The sequence below is a fragment of the Zea mays genome, chromosome 3 (genome assembly GCF_902167145.1).
Source record: "Zea mays cultivar B73 chromosome 3, Zm-B73-REFERENCE-NAM-5.0, whole genome shotgun sequence".
Classification (NCBI taxonomy): Eukaryota; Viridiplantae; Streptophyta; class Magnoliopsida; order Poales; family Poaceae; genus Zea; species Zea mays.
The window spans coordinates 180,812,395-180,828,607 of NC_050098.1; the positions used below are offsets into that span (position 1 = coordinate 180,812,395).

Below are 16,213 nucleotides of genomic sequence, written 5' to 3' on the forward strand. Positions count from 1 at the left end.
CCACAAAGTCATAGTAGTCACTGGTTTTCCGATAGGGGATATTCTTCACAACAAGGAAGCCATTGGCCGAATAGCCAAGTGGGCTTGTGAGCTGGGATCTCATGACATCGAGTTCCGACCTCGTACTGCCATCAAAACTCAAGCACTGGTTGATTTCGTATCAGAGTGGACTGAACAGCAAGTACCAGATAACCCAGAGACTACAGAAGTGTGGCGAATGTATTTTGATGGCTCGCTGAAGCTGCAGGGAGCAGGAGCAGGAATTCTCTTCACTGCACCTGGAGGCGAGCACCTCAAATATGCCCTCCAGTTGCTGTTTCCGGCCTCCAACAATGCAGCCGAGTATGAAGCTCTGATCCATGGATTGAACATCGCCATATCATTGGGCATCAAGAGATTGATGGTGTACGGAGACTCTCTGGTAGTCATTAGCCAGATAAACAAAGAGTGGCATTGTTCAAGCGATTCAATGGGAAAATACTGTACTGCCGTCCGAAAGCTGGAAGATAAATTTGAGGGTCTGGAATTTCATCATGTAGAAAGAGATCGGAACACAGCAGCCGATGTGTTGTCCAAGCTAGGATCCAGTCGAACTCAGGTCCCACCTGGAGTCTTTGTGCAAGAAATACTACAGCCGAGCATCTCAATGGATCAAGCAGAAGAGTGTAATATTATAGATCAACCCGAGTCAGACTCTGATGACTGGAGAAGGCCAATCATCAGGTATATAAAGAATGAAGAGGAACCAGATGACAAGAATTCAGCCGAGCGCATTGCCAGACAGTCGGCTCACAACACACTCATTGGGGAGACATTGTACAAAAAGGGTGCATCAGGCGTCCTCATGAAGTGCATTCTCCCATCTGCTGGGAAGCGACTTCTGGAGGAGGTCCATGCTGGGCAATGTGGAATACATGCAACATCCAGAACACTAGTCGGAAAGGTCTTCAGGTCAGGATTCTATTGGCCAACAGCGAAGAGTGATGCAGCCAAGTTAGTTTAGAGGTGCGAAGCTTGCCAATACTTGTCAAAACAACAACATCTAGCAGCACAACAACTGCAGACCATACCAGTAAGTTGGCCTTTCGCATGCTGGGGACTGGATATGATTGGACCTTTCAAGAAAGCTCAAGGAGGATACACTCATGTATTGGTAGCAATCGACAAATTCACTAAATGGATAGAGTTCAAGCCCATTGCTTCTTTAACCTCAGCTAAGGCCGTGGAATTCATACAAGACATAATATTCAGATTCGGGATACCAAACAGCATCATAACTGACCTAGGATCCAACTTCACAAGTTCAGAGTTCCTCGACTTCTGCGAGCAAAAAAGCATTCAGATCAAGTATGCTTCTGTAGCACATCCAAGAGCCAACGGGTAGGTCGAGCGAGCCAACGGGATGATACTGGAGGCACTCAGGAAAAAGGTCTTCAATAAGAATGAAAAATTCGCAGGAACGATTCGCTTCCATGGTTGAAAGTAGTGGGACTGCCACATAATACAATGAAAATGAATTCATTCTCGGTTGAGCAGGAGATTCTGATCCAGAAGATGCCGCAGAAGACTTTGAAACGAAAGTGGATAAGGGAATTGCCGTATGTCGTTTGGAGCCTAAGAACCCAACTTAGCCGAGCTCTGCATGGAAACACTCCTTTCTTCATGGTCTATGGGTCGGAGGCAGTGTTACCCGCCGATCTCAAGTTCGGGGCGCCAAGATTGATCTTCGAAAACATAGCAGAAGTCGAAGCCACCAGGCTGGAGGACATTGATATACTCGAGGAAGAACGATTGAATGCAGTAATCCAATCAGCACGGTACCAGCAGACTCTAAGGCGCTATCACGACAAGGCCGTGCGACAGCGATTCTTCTCAGTAGGAGATCTCGTCCTCCGCCGAATTCTAACGGGGGAGGGACGACACAAGTTATCGCCCTTATGGGAAGGACCCTTCATAGTAGCAGAAGCCACTCGGCCAGGATCATATCGTCTCACTCAGATGGACGGCACAGAAGTCGGGAACTCCTGGAACATAGAACACCTCAGGAAGTTTTATCCCTAACTGTATTTCAAAAGCTATCGGGACGACGATGTACTCTGTAAAATGGAAATATGTCATCAATAAAAAAGGGCTTCAAAGATACTCAGTTTGTTCACGATTGACTTGCATTCTTACTTAACTCGGGGTGACCATTATGCCCTGCTAACGGAGCAATCGACTTAAGTCGGCAACGTCTTAAGGCGGTGCAACATGCTCACGCTTACTTAACGGGGTGACCACTATGCCCTGCTAACGGAGCAATCGGCTTAAGTCGGCAACGACTTAAGGCGGTGCAACATGCTCACGCTTACTTAACTCGGGGTGACCACTATGCCCTGCTAACGGAGCAATCGGCTTAAGTCGGCAACGACTTAAGGCGGTGCAACATGCTCACGCTTACTTAACTCGGGGTGACCACTATGCCCTGCTAACGGAGCAATCGGCTTAAGTCGGCAACGACTTAAGGCGGTGCAACATGCTCACGCTTACTTAACTCGGGGTCACCACTATGCCCTGCTAACGGAGCAATCGGCTTAAGTCGGCAACGACTTAAGGCGGTGCTACATGCTCACGCTTACTTAACTCGGGGTGACCACTATGCCCTGCTAACGGAGCAATCGACTAAAGTCAGCAGCAACTTAAGCCGGTGCAACATGCTCACGCCTATGCAATCCAGGGTGACCACTACGCCCTATTAACAGAAGCAATCGACTTAAGTCAGTAGCGACTTGAGGCGATCTGACGTGATTGCAATTACTCATATAAGGATGACTTCTATATCCTGCAAACAAATTTCAAAACTATCGCGCATCATTTTACTACTGCATATTTATGAACTGATGAATTCTGAAACAACATGAGAATAACAATATCGTCCAAGTACTGAAATGACGTCCTATAACAAATGTCTGACCATGCTAACCGCGCGCTCAAAACACGCAAAATGTTTCTCTATTTTGTGGTATTTTTCTCAGGAGCAATCGATGAAGAAGGACGACTCGAGGAATCAGGGGCAGCATTCACGTCAGCCCTTATATCTTCGGGAACAACCACGCCGGGTCTACTCATCAAGATTCGCCCCGCCCGAATAGCCTTGTCCATGGCTCTGTCGCGCTGGGCCCTGAGGGTAACGGAAGTTTCTTCAGCAACCTTGGCAGCCAGCCAAGCAGTTTCTAACTCCTGGGCGATGGATTTCTTGGAAGCTCGGAGTTCTTTGATGGTAGCGTCCTTCGCTGATATCAACTGCTTGAGCCGGGTCACCTCATCCGTGGATTCCTGCAGCTTACAGCGTTGGTTGTCTAACTCTTCCATGGTGAAGCGATGACTCCTTTCCAGGATAGTCAGCGAGTTGCTAGAATCACGATACAATCTGTCAAGACTGTCGCGAGAAGCAGCAAGGATACGTTTTTCTTCCTGCAAGCAGAAGTCAACTCCCTCAAGCATCAAGCAAGTAATAGGATCACGACAAGGCAAAGCACGGTTTCATAAGTCACCTTTTCAGAATTAAGCTGAGCATGAAGAGAAGAACTCAGTGCATTGGCGTCATCTAAGGCAGCAGAGACCTGAGCTAGTTCAATCTGACTTTGAGAATACTTCCCTTCAAAGTCAGAGCACCGCTGGACCATTTCAGCCTGATCTCGAGAATGTTTTTCTTCAAGAGTGGAAATCTGTCGAGTCATACCTAGCAGGAGACAACCAAACAAAGGGGGTCAGGATGTAAAGCAGTTTAATAGAGAAGACAAAAGAGAAGCAAAAAGCACTAACCAGCGTTGGTCGCCTCCAGTTCAGAGACACGATGTTGAAGTGACACTGGATTCCAACATGCAAGAGACGAAGCTACTTCTGGGACAGAAGCACCCTGTAACCTCAGCTGGCTAGCCATCCCATCCACCAAAGCCTGATGAGGAGAACAGATGAGTGTAATGACAGCAGTTCATGCAGTGTAAAAACCAAGCTAAAATACATCACAGTACCTGGAGGTTGGAAAAGAACGAAGGGATCCCCAAATCAGGAGAGATCAATTGATAACCGGGCGTAAGGCCACCACCCGAAGCAGCTTGCAACGAATCAGCAGGAATCAGATCGGTGCCATCAACAGAGCCCAACACTCGGTCAGCGGGGACGCTACCCTCTAAAGCGACTCCCTGGTCCAAGGCTTGGGCTACCACCATACAGCCGGAGTGTGGAGGCGATCCCGCATGAACGTCCATGGAAGTACAAGAGGGAGACTCCGCTCGGACATCCTCGGGGGCTGGGTCATAGTTTGCACTGCCCACTTCAGCCGGATCATCCTCGGCAGCACCCTCGGGGGCTGGGCAGTGGCTTGCACTTCCCACCCGAACCAAGTCATCCCCAACAACATTCTCGGGGGCTGAGCACGTGTCAACACCATCCTTGGGGTCCAAGTTCTCTGCGGTAGCCACCTCTAAGGCTGATGGACCCTCAGTTACTTCCATAGGACCAGGACGATCCAAGTTAGTCTCCCGACCCTCGAGATCGCGCTCTAAGGTCGACGAGGCACGGGATGACCTCAACCCAGCATCAAGCACATCAGCACAAACCTCCATCACACCATCACCTGCTGGCTCCGATAACAAATCTTCTGGAACCATATCCTCAAGAGTCTGATCAAAATTAGCCAGGGACAGTTATTGCAGACCAATGAGAGCAGACAAAGCAGGACAAGGAACTCCACTACTTTCACCGCTAGCGATGAACTGCCGATTGTTTTTCCGAGTCAAAGGAACTTCATCTTCTTCCTCCTCGTCGTCCACATTAGCAACACAGGCAGCACCCCCATTGGGATCAGCAACAAATGGAGCACCCACATTGGGATCAGCAACAGATTGGGTACACCCATTGGGGTCAGCGTCAGTAAATTCAGTCACAGGCACTTCTTCAGCAGCAGGAACCGAGGTACCAACGTCCCGATCCAAACTGGATACTCGCCGGAGGCGTCTCTTTTTCTTTTTTCTGCTCATCAGCAGAAGGATCAGGTTGACTGGCTCGACAAGGGCGCCTCGGGCGAGTACTGGCAGGCTTCTGAGTATCCAAAGTTGTATCAGCCTCTGGGAGGGGCGCCACTACCAATGCCCCAGCAGGAGCAGCATCAGAAGAGTCCTCAGCCAGCAAATCAAGCATAGCGCTTATCTCTGCATCACTAGGGTTCAGGGGCACCTCAAAATGGAGCTGCCGTTCATCATCAGGAATCTCCCCGAGCGAGGCAACCAAGGCACTAACTTCTTCAGCAGAAGGCCGCACTCTAAGGCCCAAACTACCATCAGTGACAGGAGGATTCGACACCCAATGAAGTTCAGGGTCCTACAAAACAAAATGCCGACCTCTAAGGCACAAGCACGAAACGAAGCTTCGGTTTACGAGTGATCAAAGCAGGAGGAGACAGTAAGAAGTCGTTTTCTTCAAATCGCCTGCAAGCTGGACCTGAGATCTTTGGGCTGATTACCTCTAAATTAACCCAAAGATCGGGGGCTTGTGGGGGACAGATATCCCCGGGTCCACTAAAAGAGTAAAAGACCTCACGAAAGGCCCAAGGGCCCAATAAATCATAAGGTCATTCTTTCGTGGGCCTGGGGAGGGACAATCAGCAAAGAGCGAACACAACAGAGATCCGACTTTCCCGCGCTGGAGCCCCCATGCAACGGAGCCATGCGGGGATAGGTCGGCAGAACTACAGGGAGATAAACTCAAACAGTTCACTATCTTTTAGCTACACATTGTTATCATATCCACGTGTATTACCCCACGGTCGAGTATATAAGGCATAGGGGGACCCCTTCAGAACGATCGACCTATTACTCGGCCACCCACCTCAACTCTCTGCGTTCTCAATTCAGAGAGCTCCCTTGTAACCTCATTCACCAAGCATACTCACCAGGACGTAGGGTGTTACGCATCTCCAAGCGGCCCGAACCTGTAAACATTGTCTATTGTCCCTCGTGCATCTGACACGAACCATTTTGCTACAGTCGGCGACACCGCCCTACTCCTAAAAACACCTTGAGGGACAACCCTAAGTGTGCAGTCGGACCCAAAATACCGACACTAGATGTATATATAGGACCTCCGTATAGATTTTGCTTAGGCCCCCGAATTCTCGGGACCGGCCTTGCATCTGCTTCATTTGAGGATGCTGCAGAATCTGGCGGCTTCGAGCTTCACTCACAGCGACGTAAGGGTTGGTTAGAGCAACTGAATCTGTCATGTTGTTTTCTCTTGGAATGTGTTTTATACTGGATGTAACTGTAACCCATCTGGATGTTGTACACAACGGGAAATAGACTAACTTCTGACGATCAAAGCTATTGGAAATTAGGCAAAGTCATCGAAAGTTAACTAACATATGATGGTATAATTTAACTTCAAACGAGTGCGTATCGGAACAAATAGGACAGAAGAAATGGGACGGAAGAAATAGGACGTATCACGTATGGGTGTTTTGATCTTTGCCCTTGAACTCTTTGAACTCTAAAAAAGACAATGGGACAATCGGTTATAGTTTATGGGCATTGTTTACATCAGCTGCTGTGATTGTGTCAGATGTGGGGTATACCCATAGTGCTGACTGTGGTCTCAAAGTCCGTGACCGATTGTTTGGTTCTGTTTTTTCTAGCTCTAGGCTCACTACTTACTAGCGCAGCAATCTAGGACAGTCCACGTGACGACGTCCTCAAATGGAACTTTTCATATCTGTTAGTGCGAATGTACATACGGTACACACCTCATATAAGAACAGGGAGAGTGGCATACTTACTGCCACGCCATCTCCCCCAATCACAAAACAAGAACCTCTGCCTTCGTTCAAAAAACCTCGCAAATGGACGCCAGAAGCAGCATGCACGTTGTGATGCTGCCATGGCTGGCTTTCGGCCACATCCTCCCGTTCACCGAGCTCGCCAAGCGCATAGCCCGGCAGGGCCACCGAGTCACACTCTTCTCCACGCCAAGAAACACCAGGCGGTTAATCCGCATCCCTCCAGAACTCGCGGAGCATATCCGCGTCGTGGACATCGCCCTGCCGCGCGTGGAGCGCCTGCCGGAGGACGCCGAGGCGAGCATAGACCTCCCATCCGACGACCTCCGACCGCACCTCCACGTAGCCTACGACGCTGCCTTCGCCGGCAAGCTGTCGGAAATCCTGCAGGAGCCGTATCCAGGGAAGCCGGACTGGGTGGTCATCGACTACGCCGCGCACTGGGCGCCGGCGGCCGCGGCGAGGCATGGCGTACCATGCGCGTTCCTGAGCCTGTTCAGCGCCGCGGTGGTCGTTTTCTATGGCCCCGCGGAGGGGCTCATGGGACGCGGGAGGTACGCAAGGGTGAAGCCAGAGCAGCTAACCGTGGTCCCTGACTACGTGCCGTTCCCGACCACCGTCGCGTACCGCGGCTTGGAGGCGCGCGAGTCTTTCACGCTGGTCTTGGCCCCGGACGAATCTGGCATGTCGGATGGCTACCGGTTCGGCAAGTGCATCGCAGAGAGCCAGCTCGTGGGCATCAGGAGCAGCGCGGAGTTCGAACCGGAGTGGCTTCAGGTGGTCGGTGGGCTATACCAGAAGCCGGTCATCCCGGTCGGTCTATTCCCTCCACCACCCACACAAGACATCGGCGGCCACAAGGCAGCGCTGCAATGGCTGGACGGGCAGCCGAGGCGCTCCGTTGTGTACGCGGCCTTCGGCAGCGAGGCGAAGCTGACTAGCGCACAGCTGCAGGCAATAGCGCTCGGTCTCGAGGCTTCCGGCCTGCCGTTCCTGTGGGCATTTAGGCAACCAGTCGATGCCAACGAAGGCGAAAGCGGATTGCCGGAAGGTTTCGAGGAGCGCATCGACGGCCGCGGACTCGTCTGCCGCGGCTGGGTGCCTCAGACCAGGTTTTTGGCCCACGAATCTGTCGGAGGGTTCTTGACCCACGCCGGCTGGAACTCCATCATTGAAGGCCTCGCCCGCGGCGTCAGGCTGGTGCTGCTACCGCTGGTGTTCGATCAGGGCCTCAACGCGAGGCATCTGACTGAGAAGAAGATAAGTGTCGAGGTGCCACGGGACGATGAAGATGGCTCGTTCGCGCCGAAAGACATTGCAGCTGCTTTGAGGAAGGTCCTGGTGGAGGAAGGATGCGAGGTGTTCGGGGATAAGGCCGAAGTGCTCGCCGTGTTGTTTGGAAATGACGAGATGAATGATCAGTGCGTGCGAGATTTTCTCAAGTGCATGTTAGAATACAGCAGGCAGCATCAGGGTGCATTATAGGGCTGATAACGTCAATTTTGTATAGGGACATAGGGGCTCTTTTCAAAGGTTTACTAACGACGGAGAGCAAGAACACTCCTCAGATAATAAATACTACAAAGAATTAATGAAAAATATTGTTTTATTTCCTCTATGAGAATAGAACAAATATACCTATATTAGTATATGCCAATCTTATCTTATCATTATTAATATCTCTAACAGACAGATCTTTAGATCGAATAAGGCGTCATAATTAGCTCCTTATCAACGGGCATGTAATCAGCTGAAAACTAGTTCATCAAGCTTCTGCATGGCTAATTAAAGTTTTCTATTGGACGCTAAGGTTTGGAGACAGTTGCTCGTTCCCCTAGCTATGGAGGATGCCCATGGCGACATCGTGCGACAAAACCGTCCCATCATTATCCATTGTCGGACCTGATTTTTTATAGGCTGTGTCGTAATAATTTTTAATATACAATTCTGCATAATGTGTATATGATTTCATAGTATTATATAATTTTATAGTAAATTTAATAACCAATTTGGTACAGAGATATAAAGTCTAATACTCAACAAGTTACATATATTAGAATATAAATAGTTCGAACATGTTATAAAATAGACATAAAAATTACAATACTACTTATCTGGTGGTGTTGATGATGTCGTGTGGCGATGGCAGATATGTCGTAGGTTTCACAATTACTTCAGTATTCTCTCTCTTCCTCTGCTAATTTATATTTGAGCCACTATAATAAAAAATAAAGTGAATCAACAATTAATAAGACAACAATTAACAATGAAATATATATCTATGTTGCAACATATATTAATCATTGCATAATTACAATTAAAGCTAACAAAGTAATAGCTAGGGTTCACAAATCACAATAAAAACTTTGGAAATTAAGAATTAGATAATAGGAATTGCTGGCTTGCTACTATAGGGGAGGAGATGACATATGGGCAGAGTTGTCGCCTGCAGAGATCGAGATGCTCGAGTAGTGGTTGGGCGAGGCATGGTCGTGTGGGCGCTCGGCGAGTGACGGCCCACAGCTGGTGAATGGGCGCTCCGACACAGTGCTAGAAACTTCGGCGACAACTCTTGTCGACAGGCCCTAGGCCAGGGAGCAGCGGCGGCAAGCGCAAAGAGCCCAGGAGTGGCGACGTTCGGGCGCTAGGTATAGGGGCGTGCTAGTGCGGGGCTCAGACCATCGGGCTTCGTCTTTCGAGCGTCGCAAATTCATAGACGCTCTACGCTTGCTCCTTGAAAAAATGCCCGGGCCGGAAGAAATGGGGCTAAGGTGGGGTCTTAGTGGGCTTGCCTTAGTATGTGCCATGGCTCATGTAGACCCACATGTGGGTCTGGCCCTGCCATCAGCCTCGATCTTCTTAAGCTATTCTTAATGATGATTTTATTTTATTTCATCTTTATTAAATATCCCATCACATGGAGTATGATGATATGGCAAGGATTTAATAAGAGAGGTATAGAGAGTTTCATGAGAAGGCGAGAGTTTCGTTTAGATGAAACTCGGGATGCATGATTTTTATAGACAAAAACTGATGTAGCGTTTAAAAAAATGTGTAATAAAACTCTACACTAAAAATAGCTTTAGACATCAAAAGCTTACCTATGTGGTTTTGAAGCGTCTGTATACGCCGCTCGACCTCATCTTGGTGCTATCGTCGAGGCAACACACCATCATCACACTTTATAGTCGCCTCCTATGGTGGGAGACCTATAACAAAAGCTTCTTTTTGACTTGCACTCCTCTATCGTCTCCAATCTCGTGGCTCCTTCACTGGCATCATCGCCAATTTGGGTAGCTCATCCCTCTCTTGTGACCCTAAATTCGATTCTCACTGCATGAGTGACCCTCTAATTTGCAATGGATTCTTGGTACGAGGTTGTATCATCTTAAGACTATGCAATTCATGTCTGGCATGTCCGAAACACTGGGACGTCATAAACCTGGTTGTAACTTGTGTTTTCATTCATCCCACGCTCGATGTCACCATGGTTGCCTTCCCAAGAACTCTCGATCCTCCACAAGGATGAAGACTACTTTCAATGGGCGGGTTATGGTTTTTTGGCCTGCCTAAAGCATTATTTCCGCTTCTGACAGTAATGCACACTGTTGAATATAGAATGTTATAAATGTTAAAGATATAAGGTTATGTAGAGTAGGAAATGGACATACTCCTTGTTTGATTTAAGGCTATGACCCCTAATATTGTCAGTACTGTTACATGCCATGTAAAGGCTTATGTCTACGTCATATCTCTTTATATATACGAGTACAACCCTAAGAGGATTTTGCATTGCACTACTTTAACATGGTACCGAGCATAAGAAATTTTTCTAATTCCCCACCACAGATCCTTCTTCTTCCTCCTCCCATGTCGGATGCTACTGCTTCTCCACCATGGTGTCGATCCCCATACATAAGTTGTCATCATTTGACTGACTAAATTAAATTTTCTCATAAGGCATTCTCAATTCCTTTCACATCTACAGAGCTCAGAGTTTTAAGGATACCTTGATGGATCCAATGTCATCCCTGAGAAGAAGATCATGCATCGACAACCACTGGCGCAACTAAATCTCTAATCCAACATATGTAGCTGGTATGATCAGGATCAACAACTGTTGAGTGGTCTTCTCTTGTCGATGACCAAAGGAGGCATGGGACTTCCTCCAAAAGAAATCCGCCTCATCCACGAAGTCATGCATGGTGCAAATTCATGTGAAACTTGATACATCGAAGAAACGTGACCCTCCTACCACGTCTTCAAATACCAAAGTCTACACTCGCTCTTGCGCCGTACTTGAATCAACAATCAAAATCTCCAAGTCAAGACACTTGTGAGCAATCAAGTTGTGACTAACTCAAATGTGAATACCGTTGTAAAACATCTCATCAATCTCCAAAATCCCAAAACAACCTTTGTTATTTGTTCTTAAATTTTACAAAGCTCGTGGAGATAATCTAATAAAAACAGAGAATCGCTATTGGGTCATGTCGGCCGGGATTGTTGAATTCAAAGTGCCGGTTCTGTCCCCACTACTCTCAAGTCATGCGCAACATCGCTGCTGGATCATAATGGCTGGGATCGTCAGCTGTGACAAAATGGATTCGTCTAATCCATGACCCAGCCTGGCTGATTGATTGCTTTTATTTTTATATACCCACTGTCTGCTTGAGTACGATAATAGGACATGAGAATTTTAAGTCCACAAACTGAGGACACGTACAATCTATAGACTCTTGTTCGATTTTTCATTTAGAAAATACGGTTAAGAAACCGCACCATACAACTCTAACTTCTAAAACATTAATACAGTTAAGATAGTTAAGAAACCGTGTATATAGAAAGTCGCGAAGAGACGAGCTCTAAAGATTTCTCAAGAGACCCCTCAATTAATGGGTTGTACATGCCACGACCCACGATAAGTCTTCATGTCTAGAAGCTTGCGTACCAACAAAACTGCAATTATCTCCTCAGTCTCCTTCAAACAACTCTTTTTTCTATTGTTAGACTCGAAGCCTATCCCCTTCACGGAGCTCTCGCCAAGCGCTATGGGGGACGCCAACGGCGGCAGTATGCACGTTGTGATGCTGCCATGGCTGGCGTTCGGCCACATCCTCCCCTTCACGGAGCTCGCCAAGCGCATAGCTAGGCAGGGCCACCGGGTCACCCTCTTCTCCACGCCAAGAAACACCAGGCGGTTAATCCGCATCCCTCCAGAACTCGCGGGGCATATCCGCGTCGTGGACATCGCGCTGCCGCGCGTGGAGCGCCTGCCGGAGGACTGCGAGGCGAGCATAGACCTGCCATCCGACGACCTCCGCCCGTACCTCCGCGTAGCCTACGACACCGCCTTCGCCGACAAACTCTCGGCCATCCTGAAGGAGCCGGGGCCGGAGAGGCCGGACTGGGTGCTCATCGACTACGCCGCGTACTGGGCGCCAGCGGCCGCGGCGAAGCACGGCGTGCCGTGCGCCTTCCTGAGCCTGTTCGGCGCCGCGACGCTCAGTTTCTATGGTCCCCCGGAGGGGCTCATGGGACGCGGCAAGTACGCCAGGACGAAGCCGGAGGACCTCACCGTAGTACCCGACTACGTGCCGTTCCCAACCACCGTCGCGCACCGCAGCTTCGAGGCGCGCGAGCTATTCAAGCCAGGCCTTGTCCCGGACGACTCCGGCGTGTCGGAGGGCCACAGATTCGGCGTGTCCATCGGAGAGAGCCAGATTGTAGGCATCAGGAGCAGAACAGAGCTCGAGTCGGAGTGGCTGCAGGTGCTTGGCAAGCTCTACAAGAAGCCGGTGATCCCGATCGGCCTGTTCCCTCCGCCGCCCACGCAAGACATCGCCGGCCACGAGGCGACTTTGCGGTGGCTGGACAGGCAGGCTCAGGGCTCCGTCGTGTACGCGGCCTTCGGCAGCGAGGCGAAGCTGACGAGCGCGCAGCTCCAAACAATTGCGCTAGGTTTGGAGGCTTCCGGCCTGCCGTTCCTCTGGGCATTCAGGCCGCCAGCCGACGCCGCACCCGGACAAGGCACGGGCGGGTTGCCCGAAGGCTTCGAGGAGCGTGTCAATGACCGGGGATTGGTCTGCCGCGGCTGGGTGCCTCAACCCAGGCTTTTGGCTCATGAATCGGTTGGTGGGTTTCTGACCCATGCCGGCTGGAACTCCATCGCCGAAGGCCTCTCGCGGGGCGTCACGATGGTGCTGTTGCCGCTGATGTTCGATCAGGGCCTCAACGCCAGGCTTCTTGTGGATAAGAAGATCGGGATTGAGGTGGAGAGGGACGAAGACGACGGCACGTTCGCGCCCAAAGACATCGCAGATGCTCTGAGGACGGCCATGGCGGAGAACCAAGACGGAACTAGGGTCAAGGAACTGGCCGAGGTGTTTGGAAATGACGAGGCCAATGATCAGTGCCTGCGAGATTTCCTCCGGTATCTGTCAGAATACATCAGGCAGCATCAAGGTTAGTTCCAGTCCATTTCGAGGCTAATGTTAATGCAGAAAAGGGCAAAGAAATGGCAGTGAGTCACGTCACGCCATCAAAAAAAATCCTTCCAGGCAAATACTACTCCGTAGACAATAGAATATGGAATGGAAGCATGCATCTTTGAGATTATTGCCAAGAAATTCTTGCTCTCTCTTCTTTAGAAAAAAAAGGAAGTTTTCTTTGTTAAGAAATCTCTTTTTTTAAGGATGTGATGACAGCGGCCGACGGCCAGACCGATTTTACGCGGTGTTGTTTGGTTATTCATACGAGGATTCTATGAGATTAATAAAGTAAGAGAGATTTTGACTTTAAAATGAACAGCCCTTCAAGGTTGAAACATCTTAAGTTTTACTTGGTACGTACCCGTGTCATGCTACGGAACACAAATTGTGAGCCTCCAACAGGTTCAGGGCCCTGGCGATGGACGGAGTGAGTACAATGATGACGGCAAAATCCGTGATTAAAGATAGATACAAAACCATATAAATACGCTGGCGCAAATAGATTGAACCGATGTCGAACAAACATTATCAATATCGCACAAATAATTTGTAAAGAGTAAATATAAAATACTTAATCATAAGCAAATATGTTAACACCTCGTATACTAATCTAATCTTTTTAGCAATATTGTTAAGTCTCTGTTGTATGTTTGCAGGGATGACATATTGACACGAATTGACATCGTAACATAACAGATCGATAACAAAGTTCCTCCAAAGAATCTTTGCATCCTATATACAAGACATAACCATTGCTTACAAATATAGTCTAGGAACAAAACAGTGGCGAGATAAAACTGAAATTGCTTACAATTTAAAATATAAATTGATCCATACAGTAGTACGGAAGTTATAATACCTTCTCGAAGTATTGTAGTTGCCATCGATTTTTTTTTGGTTTAGGGTTCAGACAAGGGAACGTCAATTATGCATGCGATGAATCCTAATTAAGGAATATAATCATGCATGCCCTACAGAAAGGAAACACAGAACAAAAAAAGAAACACAATATTCAGGAAAGGAATGCCCAGCCATTGTAGGACTTTCCCTTTGAATTAGACACATTGATGAGCAAGTAGAACAAGTGGTTATATTCTAGCCGCGATGCTTAAAATGAGGACGTGCATCAAGTGCCACCAGAAATATCTTACCTTGTATAATTGTAAAGCCCAAAATTGGTAGAAAAAAATAATACCAATTAAATAAATAAATAAATAAATTTAAGATTGTGCTTTAGGGATTTTTTTTACCAAGCCCAAAATTCGCCCCCGGTATCAAAGCTAGGAACTGCAGTAGCTACTCGAAAACCTTATCCATTACGCTAGAGGCTCTTTCGCATATATATAAATATATGTGACTCACATTGCATCCTCATCTTTTCCTGATTGTGTATTCTAATTAAATTTGAAGTTCAAACTTTATTTGAATCTATTTGAAATGGAAAATTGAAAATAGAAAATAAAAAAAAGAAGAAAACGGGCATTCCTCACTTGGGCCATGCTTCACGCATACATGCCCACGTCCCATGTATATGTTTTTTTTTACATTTCTTTATTTTTATGGCTGGACGCTGCGTACTCATGACGTCCGGCATGAGGCCAGCAACCATTTTTTTTTCGCTCGCGCGCCTGACCGGAGGTAGAAGCTATGGCCGACGTGTGGGCCCATACATGCAGTTCTGTTCTTCTAGCTCAAGTCGGAATCAGCCGATAGTGTCGGCTTAGCTGTTGTAGCGAACAGGTCGCCCCTATATTCGCATCAATTCCGTTTGGGACTATAAAGCCGGAAGTAGTAACAAACTCACCCGCATAACAGAACACCCATGAGTTTGTTAGAAAAATCCGGATGCTTGGATCAGGCGCCCCTGGGATATATATATTTGAATGTCGTGGCCCTAGTCCTATGGATTCGATAAGATGGAAGCATCGTGTCGCCGCCGGTGTTGAGCAGGAGAGCAGCCTAGTGATCGAGGGGCGGAGCGATGATCACCGGGACCATAGGGGGTTGTGCGTAGCTTTCTGGAGCACAGGGTCGATCGTGAAGCCAGAGATTTCTCGCCGAAGGCGAGCACAACCACATAGCCATGACTTCTCGCGGGCAGAAGGGGTTCCACACTGCAAAACTTTGTGAGTATCAGTCTTATAGATTCGTCGTGGTCTACGCTTTGTGTATCACTTGTCCGTGTTTGATTTTAGTTCCTGAGCGACGTTTCGCTAGTCATCGACGTGATCGCCGCCGTAGAGCTATGGCGCCGCCACAGTGGCGTGTTCGTCGTACGTAGTTGTTTTTAGGTAGAAGATGGACACACCTAGATCACATATATTATGTCTATTTACCCAATAGTTTTTATATGACCTCGATCTAAACAAACAGATCACGTCAGGTCACCTATTTATGTACAACCCTACTAATTTATTAAAAATACGATATCTTCTAGGTCAGATAATTCGTTTTAATCTATTCAAGTTGTGTTAGGTTCATATCAATTTTTGCGTATGTGGTAATAATATTGTTTTAATTATGCCACATGGTTTAATTAATTAATTACTTATTTAATTAATGTTAATTAGCTAGATAATCTAGTTAATCTAATTTATAGTTCTAACCTACGTATTTTATAAATAATTGTTAATAAATTAATATCGACTCAAATATTTTAATTTAATACCTATTTAGTTTAAATGCAATATCTGTTATATCATATCTATTAGATTTATTGTGCCTAAACTATCGTTTTATCCATAAATTCTTTGTTTTAGCTCTGATTTTACTGGTTCTCGAACCTCGATCTCGTAGCAACGCGTAGATTATTATTACATAATTTGTACTTATGTTTGGTGTAATGTTAATTTTGCCTATACAATGTTTGTTTGTATTGCTACGACTAGAGCGAGGTCACGTGACATCTAAA

General features: G+C 47.6%; 2 protein-coding genes across 2 annotated transcripts; both read left to right on the forward strand.

Moving 5' to 3' along the window:
- The first annotated feature begins 6,836 nt into the window (after window positions 1-6,836).
- On the forward strand, window positions 6,837-8,464 carry LOC103650968 (uncharacterized). Its single transcript, XM_008676563.3, has one exon. The coding sequence runs from the start codon at window positions 6,875-6,877 to the stop codon at window positions 8,294-8,296; it is 1,422 nt and encodes a 473-aa protein (XP_008674785.1). The 5' UTR covers window positions 6,837-6,874; the 3' UTR covers window positions 8,297-8,464.
- A 3,329-nt stretch (window positions 8,465-11,793) lies between these two features.
- LOC100284242 (anthocyanidin 3-O-glucosyltransferase) lies at window positions 11,794-13,605 on the forward strand. The gene has a single exon (NM_001157137.2). It carries the CDS (start codon window positions 11,863-11,865, stop codon window positions 13,279-13,281), a length of 1,419 nt encoding a protein of 472 aa, NP_001150609.2. The 5' UTR covers window positions 11,794-11,862; the 3' UTR covers window positions 13,282-13,605.
- The last annotated feature ends 2,608 nt before the right edge of the window (window positions 13,606-16,213 follow it).